This window comes from Vidua chalybeata, chromosome 4 (genome assembly GCF_026979565.1).
Source record: "Vidua chalybeata isolate OUT-0048 chromosome 4, bVidCha1 merged haplotype, whole genome shotgun sequence".
Taxonomy (NCBI): domain Eukaryota; kingdom Metazoa; phylum Chordata; class Aves; order Passeriformes; family Viduidae; genus Vidua; species Vidua chalybeata.
The window spans coordinates 54,899,888-54,920,348 of record NC_071533.1 but is presented as its reverse complement, the minus strand read 5'-3'; the positions used below and the strand labels follow the sequence as shown (position 1 = coordinate 54,920,348).

The window sequence follows — 20,461 nt, the reverse complement described above, 5'->3', positions numbered from 1 at the left end:
GAAAGATGTGCTACATTACTTAAATCCTTTCAGAAAGTAAGGGCTAAAGTAGTAAGATAACTCAGGAAAAGCTTTATGTCTGAGGAATGACACTGACATAACCTTTAGATCTTCAAATTTTCAGATCACATAAGTAATCTTGTTTTCATATAGGTAAGTACAATTTTTTAACACAATATTCAGGCTACTGCATCTCCCAAATAACTACATAATCAAACCTTTCAAGACCAGTCCCGGTCTTGGTTTATACCACTGTAAAAAATCCAGATAATGTCATAACACTACCTGCTAACATAACACCGGTTCCTAGAATGCGCAGCAAGGTCCTGTAACTTTAGATATTTCAGGCACAGCTATAAAACATATTCAATATACGTCAATATATGTCCTTCTCTTTTTCTCAACATCCAAAAATTGTATGACCAAAAATTTACTGTCTCTAAGATGTAAAGTTAGCTACAATTCCTTTCATAAAGACTAAAATGTTCTTCTGTTTTAATTTTCTGCCTAGATTTTATCAGATTACAGAACAAACAAGTGTTTTACATTAGTTTTCAACACAGACTTTAAACAGCAAACTAGAGGATAAAGTTTTGAACAAGTCTGCCCTGCTATAAATACCCAGGTGTTCCTTGTACTGGTCCTCAAATTTTTTCTTAAGGCTTAAGGAGGATCTGCACATCTGTTATCACTACTTTTGGTGCTGAAGAAGACATTTAAAGCCATCAGCCTACCAAAAAGAAGTGATTTTTAACTGCAGCACTAAAAATCTCTGCAACCTCTGAGAAGTTTCAGCACCAAAGAAACACAACACTCTACCTCTCAAGTTGGAGTATCACCAAAAGCTAATCAGACGTCAGAATTGTATCTGACATTTCAATTCATTTTATCTGTAGCAGTAAGTTTCATAAAACATGAACAAGTTCATACTTTGTAGCTGCCATCTACACAGACAGCTAAATAAATTATTTGGAACCACCACTTCAGTTTGTGTATTTAGTACACTTCTGTCCCACCATAAAAGCTCTATCTTCCTCTAACAGAAACCTACCAATTATAAAGCCCAATGGAACCAGGGGCCTGGAAGCAGTACTGGATTTTTGAAGTGGAAGAAGCTGTAAAATTCTCCTCATCTTTTGCACTCATTAAGCAAATATAACATCTATCATATTAGTTTTGCTCACAGTTTGTGAAGTATTCTTACACAATGTATTTCTCACACACAACCACAACCTTTAAAAAAATGCAGTATCATATAGGTAAGAACTCACCTGTGTTGTTTTACCAGACCCAGTCTCTCCAACCAGCACAAATGACTGATGCCTAATCAAAATATCCGTAAATCTTTCCTTATATTCCCAGACAGGAAGTTGCAGCCTTTTTTTCAGGATATCATAATATCGTGGGGTATGTGGTAGATTTGTGAAAGGGTTAATACTGTGTGGAATCATTGCTGGTTTTATAGCTGGTAACCCAGCAGCTGCATAATATGTAGAGTTGGATGTAGGTCGCAGATCTTTTTCCTTGTCCCTCTCTCTGTCGCGATCTCTATCTCTGTCACGATCCCTGTCACGATCTTTCGAACGGTCATCTCGGTCCCTGTCCCGGTCCCGATCTTTCCTAAAATGGGTTAAGAGACACAGGAGAAAATGAGACACTTGAATATTTAAATGCAGAGGAGGAATTTTCATACAACGCAACCCTAAAGGTGCCCAGTGTGAAGCGGACACAAACCAAATGTTTAAAGCCTTGTAGGCAGCTACCTTGGAAGGATAAGCATCAAGGGGTAACAACAGTATATATGATGTATACCCAACATTAGATAGACATAGCTACACTTATTGTACCTAAACACTGCAACAGTTCCTCTCATTACAGCCAAGACTGAATAAAGCTATCACGTGGAGAGATGAATGTTTTAACTCCCTTTATCTAATGATTATAAAGAATTAGCTGTGCAGTGTAGATGTCTCACCTCTCCCCATCCCCACTTGCTGCTGCAGAAAAATAAGAGAACACTTAATAGTGTTTTTGCCTACCTACCAAAGGAATTATACCCACCCCAAAAAAATTAACTCAAGACAGTAAGCAAGCCATGGAAGGAAAGTTTGATTTCATTGTTCCACAATTACTCGGTAGCTTTATTTTTATTTCAAGTCTTACACACAATTCTGTATATCAACTTTGATATACAGGTTGTTGAGTCTGGAACTTAAGACTTAAAACCAGCCACTACAGTTCATAGAATCAGAATAATCTAGGTTGGAAATGACCCTTAAGATCATGGAGTTCAACTGTTAATGCAACACTACCAAGCTGTATAGTATCTTCTCCAGTATCACCTCATACCACACACTTGAACAGCACTTATGTATTTGCATTTGTTCCAAATATTAAGTAGAAAAATTCACTGCATGTGCAAAAGAAAAACAATATTCTCAAATTCTGACCTCAGTCTTTTTGATTCTGCAAGTCCATGTACTTGTTCCTGCCCATAATCCCACTCTTCCTACAAACACGCTTAGAAAAGAATCCTTAGTTTGACCGAAAAACTACAGCTGCATGCTTTTAATAAAAATTCCCAATTCAGGCCTTTGAAACAAGCTCTGCTTCACAAAAACAATCTATTTCATTTTAAACTAGATCAAGTTAAAAAGAATAGTGGCATCTTTGCCTGCAAAACTGAGGATATCCTCACCTTTGTCCCTTTTTGTGCATTAACTGAAATTCCATCAAAAAGGCAAAACAACAAACTAAGTCAAAACCAGCTTTATAAAGTGCACACACAAACATTTCTACGATATATTAAGCAAAACACAAAACCTCGCCTCCTTCTTCACCAACACTCAGGCATGTGTAGAGATCATGTCCAAAGAAAACTCTTGCCAACACTCCTCTCCACAGCTTTTTTGTTTTAAACATGCATTTGGCATTCAAATGTAACTACTGAAATAATACCAAATTCTGACCTATAGAGAAGATGCAGTAACCAAGATTATATGAGCACTGATTCTATAAATTTTGATTCAAAGTGTGCTGTGCTTTGGAAACAACCACCACTACTCTTCTTGTATAAATGAATGTAATGTATGCAGCCTTTTTTTCCCCCCTCAGTACTGTAGCTTTAACATTACTTCTAACACAGTCAAATATTGTACAAGCTAGAAATCTCTTCCTACTGCAAAATGCCATGCAGATACTGCAGAAACCAATAGGTTCATATTCTCCATATGGAAGTTACCCCTACAAACCAGACTCCATTATGCTACTCAGAAAGGTCTAAGAGTCGAATAGCATTTATCAGACAGCACCAAAGCTCTGGGCTTGGCTGAGCTATTCACCTTCTAAACAGCTAGAGGTACCACGACATACAAGTGCATGGTAACAAGTCACATCAGTGACAAAAATAAATAAAGGTATAAAAGCAATACAAGAATGGTAAAGCCAGGGTAAAATGCAACAGATTTCACTAAAGGTAGACTAAGTCACACTGCTAATGTGCAGGTTTGGTTTTTTAGAGTATTCTTTTGTGTATGTGTGTTTCTGAAGGATTTGTATCCTTCACCGGTATCCAGGTAAAGTGTAAATAAACCACACCAACAAAATCTATTCCAAAACCATTTACTCAAACAGTATAATGTCAGCAGCTTCTGCACTACAGACCATCAAGTGTACCTTCCTGTACGCTTCAGCCCCCATGAAGCAGCCCTAGTGCTAAAATGAATAGATCCCCACTGCTGCCTACCCTTCCCAGGTGTCAGCACAAGCATTTCACCAGCCTTGTGTGGAACCACCCTTCCCACCTGCATTAATTTTAACGTGGATCACTATCTCTGATCTGGCCTCCTAAACACTCCCTTGTAGCACTTATTTTCTGTGCTGGTAGCTACTTGTGTGGGCTTAAAACAGACAAAAATACAACCTCATGTACAAAAAGTGAATTAAATGGACTACAAATACAATCCATCATGGAAAGTGCCATTAATCCCCCTTTTCTCAGTCTCTTCACTGAACTCTTACAGCTTTTATACTGTACAAACAGAAAGGAAACCTACCAAGCTCTATGTACATTTCAGAAGTAAAAACTATTTATGTGTTAATAAAAGGAGTTGAGTCTCTTCCATTTTTCAAAAAGCAGAAGAGAAGCAGGGGCAAGCAGATCCTACCACAGAAACAGCACAACATACAACATGCCTTCAAACTTACTCTCTAACACTTATAAATTATACAGCAGCACTTACTTTCCCTGAAACTATTTACCAGTTTCCCAATATTACTGAAGCTTAGCAGACACACACTCCTTTGGTCAACAAGGAAAGAGGAATGACAGTTATGTTGCCATATTAATTTCCTTAACTTTCTAACCATGTGGCTTGACAGTTCTTTACTTACAAACTATCACATTTTAGCTGCTTTTTCAATATTGCACAAAGAGAACTCAAACACAAAAACTTACACTAAAGTAATAATTTAATCACATTTGTCTTGCGCCTGAAATCCATAACAGCCTTCATGATCAGAAGGGGGCTGGGATTTTTTGCTCTGCTTTTAAGTGAAAAACTCTGGTCTGCTATTTGCTTTCACTTCCTTACGTTCACATTCACACATGTATAACGTATATGAACATACATATAAGAATAAAAAAGCACTATGGCAATCACTAAATAAGCATGCTTTTTTTGATTAGAAATCATATAAAAATAAAAAGGGAAACAAAGGACTCAAGGTAAACCACTGATCATCACAGTGAAAGTTTAAGCCAGTCTAAGAGATCATTAGTATTCCTCCCCATTACTAAACACAGCAGTATTTGATGCAAAAAAGGCAATACAGTAAAGGAATTTCTGTTCTATACAGAAATCAACCAAATACAATTAGCCTGAATAATACATCCCACTATATCACTCTGATGTTACACAACTCAAATATATTTAAAAAGAAATTAACGTATTTTAAAATAGTATGTATGCAATTCACAGAAACATTGTAACGAAAAATCTTCCATACAATTTCTATTTTTCCAAAATGTTTTTTACTTCACAGACAATACTTCAAGTCTGCAAGAAAACAGATGTCATGCAGATGCTTAAGGTTACACCAACAATTACAAACATGTTGGCCAAGTAGAGCCCATGTGGCACTGCTGCAGTCTACAGCCACCCATACTAACACAGGCCTCCATTAAAGAGGAAATAAAAAAGACAGGTTCACTTGAAGTAACGTTCATATTTTGTCACGTAGTCCAGTCTGGATGCAAGACACACTACTGTTCTGAATGTGAAGTAGTAGCCATGCAAGGAGCTCATCCAGCTTAATCCAGCTCCACAACCACCTACGCTGCAGAAAGGCACTCTCGGCACAGAGGAAGACAGGTACACACACGCTTTTAACAAGGCTCCACACATCCTCCTTACGGCCTTGCATAAGCTGCAAAACCAAACTATTCTAAAATAAACCAACCATGTAACATTAGTATGACTCGTGCTACGTGAATTAAGATTGCAGGTCGTCTAAGAAATAATCATGCTCAGTAATTATGCTTACAGTGAGTTTTTCTCAGTCTATACCATTTCATGCTTTTACCAGCAGAGGAGGGGACAAAGAAGGGGCACAAGACCAACATTTCTACAGCTCTGAAGTCCCATGAAGGTCAATGTCTTCTCGTGTAACACTGGTGGGAACTCACTGGAGTACATACAAAATGGTAGGACTAAGAGTGCAGAATAACATTCATGATAAGTAAAAACAATGACAAATAAAGCTGCACCAAAACTATAAAACCCACCAACATACAAACACGGAAATACTAACCTGTGATTATCACTACAGCCAGCTGTAACAGTTGTACCACATTTAAATAACGCCCCATTTTGACATAACCACTTGATAATTTTACTAAAGCTTCCACGTGCAGAAAAATTGTATATGTACATTTCTGTACACTCAGAAGAACTATTTAAATCTCTGGGAAATCTTACAAAAATGCATTAACTAAATAAATAGCTCAATATTTTTAAAAAACGTGATTATGATGATCCTACAGACAGAAAGTAAGAGTTGAATAATAAACGCTTATTTTGTTTAGCTGAGAAAAATGAGTCAAACTCTAGGGGCTAAAAACTGAAGCTGTAAAAGCTTACCTTAAAAAAGGCAAGTTTTGCAAAGACTGTTTGTCAGTGAATATTAACTGCTACATTCGACTTAGAGTTATTTAACCTTTGAGAACGGAAGGATTTCTCTTAGCTAAATAGTCCAAAACAACGGTGATGGACTTAAACAATTGTTTAATTCACAGAAGCCTCCTGTGCTCCATAAAGAAGGCCAGACTAGATAAACACTGCATTTCTTTGTACTCCTTGAAACTTCAGAAATTTACTTTCAAGAGCTGCCTGCCTTTCCTTCCCCTCCTGCCCAACTAAAGAGGAAAGGATTATGTGTAAAGAAAGCTCTAAAGCAACGCTGAATTTAAGGACAGCACCAGTGCATTGTCTGTGTTCCTGCAATTACATTAACCTCAACAAAAATATGCTGAAGCGTGTACAGTACAGTCCTAAAACTTCAACCTTCGCAAAAGTAAGAAAAAAAAATAAACAATCCCTTGCCCCCTAACTCAAAACCCACCTCACCATCGATTCTTACTTCAAGCCAAGCACATCACCGAGGGTGACTGGGTGAAAAGACGTTAACAAAGGAACAAGGCTCCCACCAGTGCAGACACGAGCTGCACAAACCTCATGCTCACCTCTAGGCCCACGCTTGCCAGACCTTTCAAGCCAGAGAATAAGTAAACAAATACAAAGGAAGGGGGGAGAAGGAGTGAGAGAGGCGAATATAGATATGAAGGCGAAGAACGGCAAACAAAGCGTGGCGCGGGGGCGCGGGCCCAGCAGCGCGCCACCCCTGCCACGGGCGCCCAGCCCAGCCCCCCTGCCCAGGCGGCCGGGCCGGCGCCTTCCTCCCTTCCCCCTCCCGGCGCCGCCGCACGAGGCCCTCCCGCCCGCTCCCGCCGCCATCCGCCCCCCCGGCGGGGCGGCCGATTCCGAGCCAGGCCCAGCGCTCCGGGGAGCCGCGACACTTTGGGGCCTGCTCGGCCGAGGAGGCGTCGCTGCAGCCTCTCCCTGCCTCGCAAGGCGGCCGCCCCGCGCCCCGGGGAACTCCGGCCCCGGAGGGGCGGCCGGAGAGGGGGATGGGGCGCGGATGGCTCGGGAGCCGCCGCGATCCCCCCCCCCCACCCGCCGCGGGCCGCGCCGCCCCTCACCCGTCAGTGGTGCGTTTCTTGCTGGAGCTGTAATCGTCGCCCAGATCGAGGCGATGGCGCTTGGACATGGCGATGGCGGTCGGTCGGTCTGGCTGGCGGTCGGTCCGTCCGGGTGCGGCGCGCTCTGCGCTCCCTCCCCGAGCGGCGGCACGGCGAGGCACGGCCGACAAAATGGCGGCCGGAAGGAAGCGCCGGGACCGCGCGAGGCGCTGGCGCGCGGGCCCGTTGGCCAAAGCCTCCCCTGGGCGCGAGCCCGACGGCCCCGCCCCGCCGCGCGCGCTGCCCCGGCGGCGCGAGGGGAGCGGGCTGAGGGCGTGCCGGGAAAAGCCCCGTGACGGGATCCAGGGATGCCAGCGTCACCCAGGGTGGAAAAGACCCTCGGGATCAGCCAGTGCTACCGTCCAGCCAGCACTGCCACTGTAACCCAGTCACATCACCCACCGCCAGATCCAAACACCTCTTCAACACCTCTGAGGTTGGTAATTCCACCACCCTCCTGGGCAGCTTATTCCAGCGCCTGAGCACACTAACACTGGAAGATTTTTTTTAAATATCTAATCTGAACCTTCCTCGTCTCAGCTTGAGTCGATTTCCTTTGGCCGTCTAGCTGCAGGCACAGCAGAAGAGACCAGATCCCACCTGGCTCCAGCCTCCTGTAGGGAGCCACGAGGTTCCCGCTGAGCCTCCTCTTCTCCAGGCAGAACAGCCCCAGCTCCCTGAGCCGTTCCTCATCAGGCATGGTTTCTAGACCTTTCACAAGCTTTCTGCCCTTCTCTGATCACACTCCAGCACCTCACACGGTACTTGAGGTGCAGCCTCACCAATGCCTGCTCCCTGCCCTCTTCACAGGCCTGCTCGAGGTTACAGCCTTTGCTCAGCTACTTGAACGAGCACTCGCTCCTGCTACCTGACTGTTGGAGTCAGGGTGCGTTCACATAAACGGCTCAGCTAACCAACATGAATGTAGTCAGGAAACATCACCTAGCAGCAGTGACCTGTTCCACAAGTACAGCCAGCTCAGCAAGTGGGGCTTTGTCCAGAGATTCTAGGTCCAAAGATTTGTTGGAATTACTTTAATATAGTTATTAGAGTATTTAATGTAGACAAATCCATAGAATTTTTTTTTTTTTTTGATAGAAGAACATTTCTCTCCCTAGTTTTAGATAACATAACAAAATGGCGCACACAGCTCTACTGGAGCTCTAGATATTAGTGTAATAAAAATAAGATTTGTCTGCTTAGAGTTATCAACCAAAATAAATATTTCTGTAAACTGGAGTTTGAACTTTTCCTATGAAGCTGGAAGTAATTGCTAAAGTTATACTATAAAAAACACTGGAATATCTATGTCAGTGGTTTCCAGAGGATAAACACTACAGAGTAATACTTGTTATGCTATGGTAGTCTACACAGAGCTCATTGGCTGAATGCAGCTAAGGGGAGACTTCCTACATATCTTTCCAAGTGAGTTTTAGATTATGTCTATCTTAAACAAAAGCAAGTGTACATTGAAATAGAGTACTTGAATAGGACGCATTTAAGAGAGAAAAAAAATAGTGGCTAGGTCTCCCTGGAAAGTGGGAAGAATGGGAAGAATATAAAAGCATTACATGCATTAGTTGGGGTGAAAAGCTAGCGCTGGGAGGTTCTGAGAAGGCTGCAAGGGTGAACAATGGGAGTGTGGAGAACTCTGCAGCTCTGTTTCAGATCTTTATTTCTCCTCCCTGTGCACACCAGCATAAATCTACTCACGGTCTTGCTCTAGATTACCCTATGGCAAATATCAGGGAATTTTCTGCTTTAGGAGGTAAGAAAAAAGCAGATGTCTCAGCTGGTATGAAATCTGAGGCTACAGCTTAACAACGAATGCAGAAAAGAGGGAAAGAAGATTGTGTGCCAGTTGGGGTGAACAACTGCTTGCATGCTATGCCCTAGGCATATCCCACAAACCAGTTCACTCTGTTAACAATTGTTAACTTCACAAACTTCTGAACTCATCCTCCACACAACCGTGCTTTGAGCTATCTGACTGCATAATAACTGATCTGGTCCCACCCCAAAGGGTTTACAACATAAGAACTTCCTCCTGAAAGCACACACTTGTCTTATTTTGCTAATGCAAATAATCCTTTTAACTTCAAAGGGATTAACAAGGAAGGAGTAGGAAAACTAAGCATGTAGGTAAGTGTTTGCAGGATCATTGCCTAAATATAAGATGAGACAAGAGAAAAAAAAGACTGGTAAGCACAAATTGACATAATGGCAAAGTGATAAGCATTACGTCAAAAGCCTGAAGGATGAAAGAAATATGTAAAATAAGGCACATTTAAGCATATTTTCTGCCTTTTCAAAGATATTTGTTAAGAAAGAGGTTTTTATTTCCCCCCCCCCCATGCCTTTTATATCCATTTATAATAGTAAAAATCATGGGTTACTGAAACAGAACACATTTGTATGAGCTTCCATTTGACTATCCAGTCTTCTATGCTCTGTTTCTTACTGCAGCATGATGGGAAGTGCGGTTTGGAGACAGAGACGACACACACTCAAATGGTCCTTGTGACAAACAGCCTCGAGTTTATTCCCACAGCTCCTTTATAGGAGCTCCAATTTCCCTAGTTTACACATGTGATTCGTTGAGGTCTTAGCACCATCCCGCTCTCTGGCCAATGATACATCTGCATTTAGGGCTGAATGACATTGCCTGAGGGTCCCTGTATAGATTTGAATCCAACCTATCCTTGCCCACCCAGGGACTGTAATGCTACATCCTACCCTAGTTTTAAAATCACCGGTATCAAAATCCTCTTAGCCAACTTTCAGTGAATATTTCTTTACATTTGGCATGGGCATATTTTTTATGCTATTGGGGTTGAAAGGAGCATTAACACTTAAAACTGAAACAATGGCTTAGGGGAATAACATCATGTCTATTTTTTTCCTGATTGTGCGTTGCCTTCTCTCTTAAAGAATAAGCATGGGTTTCAAACCAGCTGTAATTCAGAGACCCTGGAACCCTCACCTGGGTGGTGTGAGGTTTCTGACAAAGAAGTCTACTGTCATAGTGTTACAGTTTAGGCTATTATTGTCTGAGGCTAATTGCTTCACCCCTTTCTAGAGATTAGCGAGTCTGTAAAGCACATGAGACCTATCCAGTCTAGCTTCTTAGTCAAAACTCACCTTCTTCACTGGCTTAAGCTATAACAGGGGATGGTGAAGTGAAACCACAAACCTCTGTTGCAATGGAAGCCATAATACTGAGCAGAGTGTTAAGACAGACAGCTAAGAAAGGTTAAATATTCTAAAATTTGTGTGTTAGAGCCCTAAAACCTGTGTAGTATGTATTTCTTTTATGATATGGCTAGCAGAGGACCCTAAGCTACAGCCTTTGTATGCTCCCAATGCCATGGACACACTTGTGCTGCCACTTTTTTTTTTTTTTTTAATAATTTCCTTTCTAAAAACATATGTAACTCCTATGTTTTAATAGATATACAAAACATTATATGAAAAAATTCCTGCAAATGAATTAAAATATTAAAATTAAATTCTTATTATAATTGCAATCACTGTTTAAAATTTGTATGTATGTATATAAAAATGGTTAATACCCTTAGAAAATTATCCAGGAGTCTTAAATGCAAATGTGACAAGCTCTCATTCTATCCTCCCCCACCAAGCCCATGTGAATAAATGGATATTATCCTCATGTTCTATCATATCATCAGGGAAAGAATCCTTGAGACAAGAACCTACAATCAGAGCATGTTTAAAAAGTCAGACTTCCACATCATTCAAATTAAAAATATGAAGATGAATACATGAACTGATCTCAATTTCTGCAGTGAAGAAAAGAGGCAGCTTCTCTGTAATTACAGAAGCTAAACTTTGCAACACTTCAAGTATATATAAATCAGGATTTTGAATTGCTCTGGGAAGTATGCTGTAGGAAGACAGCATGGCAACAGCACTATTGCCATAACAGCAAACTTTATCAGCCATACAGACACACACTTCTGAATTTTGTGACTGGTTGTTAAATGTTATCCCATATAGAACATACCACTGTGACTGCATCTGCAGGTCAGAAAGGTCTGACTAACTTCAGTAAAGTTTCATAAAGAAGAAGAAAAAGAGAGAGAGGAAGAGAGAGATTGCAGCTTTTGTATCTGCTAGAACATTAACCAGAGTAAAAAATCACTTTTTAAAAGAAACCCCATTCTCTAGAAGGAAACATTGTAGACAACCAGCTGCTATTCTGAGCCCCTCAGTCACCTGTTAAGGCCTTATGATCACCTTTAATCCCCTCAGAGAAACCCTGCAAGAGCAGGTATTCATTATGTGCTTTGAATAGAAATCAAAGAAATAGTGTAAAACCAAATCATCACCCCCAAGTAAATTAAATTATATGTCTAATTTATAGGAGTTACACAGAATTCACACATTGTTCTCATAACTTCCAGGTCTTCATGGTTAAAGTGGCATTGTTTAATGCCTTCTGCATTCAGAAATATCTGAAACTAAAGGCTAATATGTTGCATGTGAAGGCAGTTTATCTTTTAAATTCCTTAAAAGCTAACTGCTTTCTATGCCAAGTCTGAAATCATGTAAGAAGATCCCTAAATATAAGGTGTTTTTAGGAAGTAGTAGCTATTTCACAGAGAACCGTTTAAAGCCACAGAAGATCACAATTTCAAGCATGTTGTTTAATCTTGTGCTACAATATTCTTTTGCACTTCTTTTGCAAAGGTCTGATTCTTTTTTGAATTTTCTTTACAAATTTTTCACATCAGCAGAAGGGAAAATGTCTACATTAGTACACATTTTTAATTCCATTTGTGTTGAGTACAATGATCTCTTTCTTATTCACTATTGCATTAGCTCCTTAAGACTATTTTTTCAAAAGTTCTGTCTTTAATACAATATCTAAAACATTCATATTCATGCCTAAGATTAGCCATGCTGGAACTACCAGTGGTACCCGCTCGCTCTGAGTATGTGCTAAATTTTTAGGAAATTTATATGCTTAGTTCCCGCTATCTATATAGAGCATTCACAGTTTCAACAAGCTAAGACTACAAAAAAGCTAATGAACAGTGAGACAGGTGATCTAACAATCTGTACCTCATGGGCTACTAACATCTCAGTATTAGTATTTACTAAAGTGATAAATACTAATCCTTATTTTCAAAATTAGTTCCAGATTAAATTGCAAAATAATAGCCATAAAAAATTAAGCACACTAAAAATCCATCATATCCTGGAACTGGTCTGTAACAAACCCTAAACATTAACAGTTATACCTTAACCCAGCTGGGTGCAATTTTTAACAAATGGCCTTACTTATTCTTTCCCCATATGATGAAGCCTTTTTCTTCCAACTGTATTAAAAGTCCACTTGCAGAAAAATCCTCAGCAGCGGCTGAAAACACTAAAAGTGCACTTAAACTTCTGCAGCTGTGTAACCTTCCTCTTTACAGCTTCTTATCATAAACCCCCAGCCTTCCAGAAGCGAGGTTATTTTATTAGTGTGCATCATTTTTCTACTGTCAGCTCCCATCTGGGAGTAACAACCTTAGTATCATCTGAAAACCAGTGTACGTCTCCTAAAGAAGCTGAAAGAAGACACTGAGATTTTGGGGGGACATGGGGATTAATAAACTATCGCCCTGTGAATATAATGATGTCGTCTCTAATGAGCAAGACTGTTCCCAAAGGTAAAGGAGAAGGTGTTCCTAGAGCTGCTCCTTGTAAACATGAAAGAACCAACACAATGCCCTGGTGAGTGAGTGATCTTTGTAGATAGAGCAACTTGGTCTCTCAACTGCAAAAACAGAGAATGCAGCATTTATTAAATTTGTAACAGTTATATCTAGGTTGAAACAAAAATTGCCTTATGTGCCCTTAGGCTTATTTTTGTAATTAGAGTAGTGGTGACCTTGTCTTCTACATAATCTGCTTTTGCAAAGGTGAGCTATATGTTTGGCCTCTTTCTTGTCTTGTAACTGGGCCTGTCATAGGCACACAGGACAGCTGATCTATACATTTGTAGGTTGGATTTATTATGTAAGTGCTGCTTCCTGCCCAGATCTGGAAAGTACTGGGAAAGAGGATGGTGGGGAACATGCTGTTGCCAAAGTCTTGCTCAGACTCTTTGGGCCTGGACTGCAAAGAAATAATTTGTTCTGAATGCAGCACTTTGCTTCCAGACTTCATTTGCTCAGGTCCCATCTTGATCATCAATGAACGTTTCCATATGGTAGGAGATTGCTCCAGAAAAGAGAATGGCTGGGACTCATCTGGGCTTCTTGGATGTTATTCAGACTACATGGCCAAAATAAAGCAATGCTGACTCAAACTTGGTTTTGCATTCCATAAATGTGAAATACCTCTCTCTTGTGTATGGTCTTGTATAGCATAATGTGTAATATTTTCATGTACTATACGAATGTGAAATTCCACTATGATAGCAGCACTTCACAATTACTGTAATCCTACTGTCATCAGAAGAGAGGTAGAATTAAGGGTATCACAGGTAAAGAAGTGATTTCTTCTGCAACTTAAACATTTTCTTTAAAGTACCTTTTGTCTATGAAACAGTACATGCAATATGTAACACACAGACCATTCTTGTGTTATATTTAACATGCAGCAAGTAGTTCCCTGAGTAAATGAGGCTTTTCAAGATTGTGCTGTAGCATGACCTAAGCAGTGCCTGACCTTCCTGATGCTGACTGCTCTGCGGTACCCTCTCCCTCACTATGGCATAGTTGTTTGGATAATCATGCAATGCATCAGGCTGTGAAACATGACATGGCTAAAAAACAACCTAGCAACAACAACATAAAGAGAGTTTCTTAGCCTGTTTGGTTTCCCAACAAGGACAATAGTTGGAGTAGCACAGGGACACAGACAAGCAACCAGAGACAGGACACAAAAAGTCCATGACATAGCAGTCTGACACTGCTCATAGTGAATAAAGTTCACTTGAATATGTCTTTGGAGAATCAGGACCAAAGAATTGCATTTTTTTTGGAAAAGCAAATTTTTAATATGCATTTTTACGTACCAGATGACTGATCCTACATTGAAGTGACATCTTGATTGATTTGGATACATTTACATGAATCAGATTAGCTCCACTCATTCAGCATTTTTTGCAGAAATATTCATATATTTGACATTAGCTTAATTTTTCATAGATTCCAGTGGAAACTAATTAATAAATGGAAGCAAATTTATGCTGGAGAATCTTAGAGAATTTAATTTCCTTTAAAAGAAGGCAGTGCTGCTTAGCACCTTGTGTGGGAGAGTGGTGGGGTAAGGACTAAATCTTCAGTAGAAATGCCCTCTGAAAAGTGTTCATATTCTATGAAAAGCACGAGTGAAATGTTGATCTGGGAACAGCAAAGTATAAAAAAACATTTAAAATCCTCCAAGACATAGCTAAAACACTGTGGACCTTGTAGAGAATTTTAAAACAAATGAGACTATATGTACTCATCTTTTTAACAGTGTATCTATTTGGAAACTCATAAACCCCCCCCTAAAATAAACAGAACAAGAACAAGACGGGCCATTGATAGATATTCATACAGAAGAAAGCTCTAATATTCCTCCTACACATCCTTTATCTCTAAAGTTCTCCCATAGGTGTAGTTTTTATAAGCTTTTTGCTCTACTTTTGTCAAATAAACTGCATTATCAAAGACCTGCTTTTTGCATTGGTTTAAGTTAACCTTTCTAATCTGGACAGAAATTACTTAGGGAATACTTACATAAATTACTTTCTTGGAAGATTATGGTAGCAGGAAAGTATTAACAGTCCAGCAGAGGGACATTGCTAGGAAGCTGATGGTAATAATGTCTTCTAATCCCCAGGATGGATCTAGGAGAAGTTTGCTGCTTTGTGATTTATGAATACCACTGCACAACAACCAGTATGGATTCTGCAGGTGGTCTTTATTTGTAACCACAACATCTACTGTCTCTATTGTGATTGAGAGTAAATGTCACCCTGGTTTAATGCCATGGTGATTAATACTTTTGAATTAAAATATTCTCAGTAGCTAATACTAAGAAGTAGCTAAGAGACATGTCCATAATCTGCTTTGTCATATCTTAAATCACATACCTGTGCTAATTCCACAATAATTAAGACTGAGATTGGTGTCACTGCTTTCATAAACTTCTGCTAACCCAAAAATTGTGCTATTTCATAGGGTCAGTATGCGAAATCCTAATTTATTTCAGCAGGAAGTTGTAGCTTGTCCTATGCACACTTGCATTCATAAAATAATCCAGTTCTGCTCATGACTATCATCTGGATGCTCCCTGGAGGAACACTACTTCTCTAGGTCCATCTCAGTTCCAACATTGTGTTCCCCCACAGGGAAGGAAAAAGAGCATTGTGTATAAAAGATGAGAATGCCAAGGGAAAAAACAGTAGTGGCAAAGAGAGAGAAGAACATAAGAGCTGACAGGGACAAGAGAAAGAGAAGCAGAAACAGGAGAAAGAAGAAGAAAAATGCAGCCTTCTCAGCCTCTTCTCAGACTTTCTAAAGGAATAAAGATTTAAAGTGAAGACAAAGAGTCACAGGAAGTAATACTGAACACTTAAGGAAAAGGAAAGCTATCACTTTTTTCTGTTTTAAAGCCCCCCATCAACCATTTAATGTGGAAGCTTGTTTGTCTTCACCAGCACGATGGTATGAAATTGCAAACCTCAGACCCATTTCCTTTCCATTGTTCCTCTGTTATCCCAGTGTTCTAATATGCATATAGCTGGTGGCTCTGCCTGACTTCAGCAGTCCTCCTCTCTGCTGCATGCATAGGCTTGCACAGACTGCGTAGGTACATGCACAAACCAACATTTACTTCCAGTTACAAGTAATTTGCAAGCTACTAACTCTAAATGACAAAGGAGGGAGGAGCAGAGTTAATATTTTATTGGAGGGAAAAGAAGAATATAGAACAAATTTAGAAAGAAGGTTGCAGATGAAACTTTGGTCAGGGAAAGAGCAAAGAGGCCATATGTTCTAGATACAGTACCACAGATCTCCCAGGAGATGAACCCAGAGGCTGTGTGGAATGCAACTCTGACTTTTTCATTGAGGCAAGTGAGAATATGAAAGAAAGAAGAAATAGGTAAAGAAAGATTCCTAGTCTTAAATGCCACCTAAATCTAATTACCCTAAACTGAGGCAAGATCAGAAAGTGTTAGCCTAAGCTCTGATCTTGCTGTTGTTCAGTGAATGCAGCTTTCTGAGTTTCATCATATTTTCTTTTGAGATGCCTGTGATGCAATAGCTCCCAGTCTGCAGCAATGCTGCTCTTGGTGCTTCTTCCTTCCTGCCCATTTCTCAGTGTGGTGTGTCGCACTGAGCTGGTGCACTGTATTTTTTATTTCTTCCATCAGCTTAAATCTCAGTTCAAATAGATCTGCTGCTGTTGTCAGCAGCTCCATAAACCAGGTCTGTGCTGGATCTTCTAATTATGAAGAGGACATAAGTAGGCTTCCTTTATCACTTATTACACTGGTTTTGTACCTTTGAGATTAAGTCTCCCTCCCAGCATGCATTCTGTATTTCTGGATGGGTCTTAAGTGGGAAAAATATGATTTAAAAAATTGCCACATAATTAAATTTAGGTCTTGCAACCAGCATTACAAACTGCCCTTTCCACAAAAAAAAAAAAAAAAAAAAAAAAACCAAAACTACCCAAACATTCAGCTCTTTCCCATCCCCATCACGGAATTTATTAAGGAAAACAAAAAAACAGACTTTATATTTGCTCAATATTTATTTGAAATATGCTCAACTGGTAGTGCCTTGGCCTGCAAATTGACTTTGTTGCCTTATTTTTTTAGCTTGGAGGAGAACTGTGGACAATATATTCATGCTACCAGATAAACTGCCTACAGGAATGATCTTCCTGAAAGTGTAAGCAGCCCAAGTACTGTCAAGAAGCAAAACCAACACAGTACTAAAAGTTATGCATTCCACAGTAGTTCTGTAAGAACTAAAGGTTTTTATGTTTCAAAGTCCTAATACAGGAAAACTACTGCAGGAACTCATTAGGTAACATTATTAAATAGTACCAGTTTTCCTAAGCCAGCTGTGAAAAGTGTGATTCATTCAAACACTGTCAGTGAGGTACACTGGCCAGGGCATATCTGCAGTCCGTGTCCAACTTTGAAGGGGAAGTGGACAAAGTAGAGAGGATCCATCTGAGGGTCACCAAGACAGTTGTGGCATCAAGAAGGAGTGGTCAGCCATCAGGAATGAGGGAGGTGGGCTTGTTCACTCTGCCAAGGAAGAGCTAGGCAGTAATCTATTAGCAGCCTACAACACTTGAAGGGGAGTCACAAAGGTGATGAAGAAAAACTCTCCTCTTTATTAACAGATAGTGTAACAAGGATCTCAGCTGGGGAGGTTTGGAATTGGCTAGGAGGACACTGCAGCACTGGAGCAGGTTCATACCATTATTTCCCCAGGGAGACAGTGAAATCTCTACCCTCGGGGCTTTTCAAGACTTACATGGATAAAGCCACAGCTAACCTAATCTAGCACTGGCAAGAGTCCCAAGTCACACAGGAGGTTAGACCAGATGATCTCCAGAGGTCCCTTCTCACCAATATTTTTATGACTCTGTGAGCTAAAAAAACCCCAAAAAGTCAGGAGTGCTTCAGGATCACTTCAGTCATGGCAAAGTAAATTAAGCAACATCATCGAATTATTGCTTGGCTGGTGTGGCTGACATTTGTGGTGAAGTAACTATATTTGAATTGCATAATTCAGAATCTTCAATGGCAGTTTCAGTAAGAGTTCTAGTAATGTAAAGTACATAGATTTTAAATCACATTACCCTTTCAACTCTAGAGATGTAAATTGCTGAGGAGTACTAGTGGATAACTTACATCAGAGATGTCCAGGCCAAGTTTCACTTTTACAGGAAATGCATTCTTGATCAGTTTTATCATGCCAGCACTGTTCCTTAGAGCTAAATTTATTTTTAAATAAAAGCACTGAGCAGACTGAAAAATTTATGTCCTTCTAAAAACAAGGCTTTCCAAAGAAATTCTCCATAAGTGAACAGAAAGGAAAAAGTAGCCAAGGGAAAAAAAAAAAAGGAAAACACTGATTAATGAGATTTGTTTGTTCTAGGGTATGATCAAACAGGCCAGCACTAGTCAGTGATAAAAGAAGGCAAAGTGCTGCGCAGACTGCTATATTCATCTGCTTAAAATTCACATGGTCTGAGCTCTAGAATAATTTGCTCCACACCATCTGGCAGACATAAGAAGTGTGAATATATAGTGAGGGGAAGGCATGAGGAAATTGTCTGCATTTCAGTAGTATGTAGAAATACTGTATTGAGGTTTGCAACTTATGTTCAATACATTAAATGCACAAGTAAACTGTAAACAATCCAACAAATCCTAATTTTTGCTTAGAAACAAACTTACTACAGTAGCATAGTCCCACTCTTTGTGGCTATTTAGACTCAGAATATAACACAAACCATGAAATGCAATGAAGCAAGTCAGTACAAGTATTACTCAGTGGTCAGTATGAATTGTACAATGTCATCTATGCTCAAATCAGAGAGTATGACTGTTGTAGCTCTCAGCTAAACCTCTTAGCTTCACTTTTAAGCTCAGATTTTAAAAACTTCTGCTTGCAACAATGAAAACCTTCTGTGCGGGTCAAGGAGACACCACAGAAGAAAATATTGCTGGTAGATTGAAGCTGCTGTGGGATAGAGATATGTAGAATGAACATGCAGGAAGGAAATATGAAAGCCACTTTCCTAAATGTGTTTCTATGTTGTCACTCCAGAGAGCATACTATTCTCATACATTTTACTTTCATAGTTTGCTGTGCAGGCTGGGTAGTTTTTTCTAGTTTTGCATAAGGACCAAACTGCTTTCAGCCAAAATGATGGCTGTTTGACAAAGGTATACAATTTATCCATTGGCTATTTTTTTAGGAAAACAATAGAAGAAGAACTGTAGAAACCATGTTACTGCTATATTTTTAATTATAATGATTTTGTGACTGTGTGCAAGTTTATTCCTATAAAATAGAATGTCAGTTATCAGAGTGAGCAGTTCCCAAAGTTTGTCCTGTCCTTTAGTCACCAAGGAATTCTTAGAGAGCACAGAAGCTCATACTGCATATGGATATGTACCTGTTCTCAAATTTGTGCTTAAAAACCTGTAGCTAATAAGACAGAGAGGAGCAGCTGAGTAGCAGATTTCTCTAATGGGAAGTGTCTGTGATGGTGAGATCCTGACAGATGGGCTCAAGAGGATTCATTTGGGACAATTTTGGATGTTCCTGGTCTGCCAGCTTTTCCATCCTGTCTAGGAGGCTGCTTATATCCCATGGGAACCCCCTGTATGCCTCTGCCACCCATCTGCCCCAGGTGTATTGTAGCTGCTGTTTTGACTATGGCACCTCCCACCCTACTGTCTCTGCCCTTGGAGTGTAACTACAGCATCGTAAGGAGGGGAACAGTCTCAACTGACTGAAGCTGTGTATCCTGGATCCCTTACCAGGCAGCTTTAACAATTCTATCCCCCATAAAGCCAAAAATTTGAACCAATAAAATGTATAAATTCAGTCATTATATCAATACAAGCTTATTGGCTGAGCCGTATGCACGGGAGCTGATGCTGTCATATAACAAAAAGCAAGAGTTAACCCTTATAAACATCTCTGTCCCAAGGGTGCTACTCAGCTCCACATCTTGGATGACCAGAGTGTTTCTGCTTCCCCAGGCTGCTGCGAAGGGTGTTTAATTACAGTGATCCTGCTGTCCCAGTGCTATTACAGCATTGCAAGGCAGTCATAAAGGCTGAGAAAGCATTCTCCTTCCATGCTTCTGATGTTAAGTGGCTTATAAAGTTTCCAAAATGTGACCTTTAGAGCTGAAATTTATTACGCTTGCATTATACCCAAGATAAATTTAATTAGGCAGTTTGGAAGAAAACCTGTTTACCAAATGTTAAGTCATCTACATGGTAAGGAAGTATTTTTTAATTGCTAAAATAATTCTTCAAATGCAGGAGGAAATTGTAAATTTTTTTTTCACTTTAGGCATGCCACATGCTGAAGAATAATCTCATTTCATGCAACCCTTTTTCAGATTTCCCTGTGTCGCTTGAAGTCAGTTTTCTCTCAGAACAGTCTCTGATGG

General features: G+C 40.1%; 1 protein-coding gene and 1 long non-coding RNA gene across 2 annotated transcripts in view; one reads left to right on the top strand and one right to left on the bottom strand.

Moving 5' to 3' along the window:
• The window catches only part of DHX15 (DEAH-box helicase 15), a 45,797-nt gene extending 38,381 nt beyond the window's left edge, over positions 1–7,416 (bottom strand). Inside the window, exons 1-2 of the mRNA XM_053939963.1 lie at positions 7,259–7,416; positions 1,272–1,620 (exon numbers count right to left, since the gene is read on the bottom strand). Coding sequence (XP_053795938.1) covers positions 1,272–1,620; positions 7,259–7,326 — 417 coding nt within the window. The 5' untranslated portion in view covers positions 7,327–7,416. The remainder of the gene's footprint in view (positions 1–1,271; positions 1,621–7,258) is intronic.
• An 89-nt stretch (positions 7,417–7,505) lies between these two features.
• On the top strand, positions 7,506–8,501 carry LOC128786620 (uncharacterized). Its single transcript, XR_008430372.1, has 2 exons — positions 7,506–7,733; positions 7,838–8,501. It is a non-coding gene; the product is annotated as an uncharacterized LOC128786620 (long non-coding RNA).
• Positions 8,502–20,461: the final 11,960 nt, after the last annotated feature.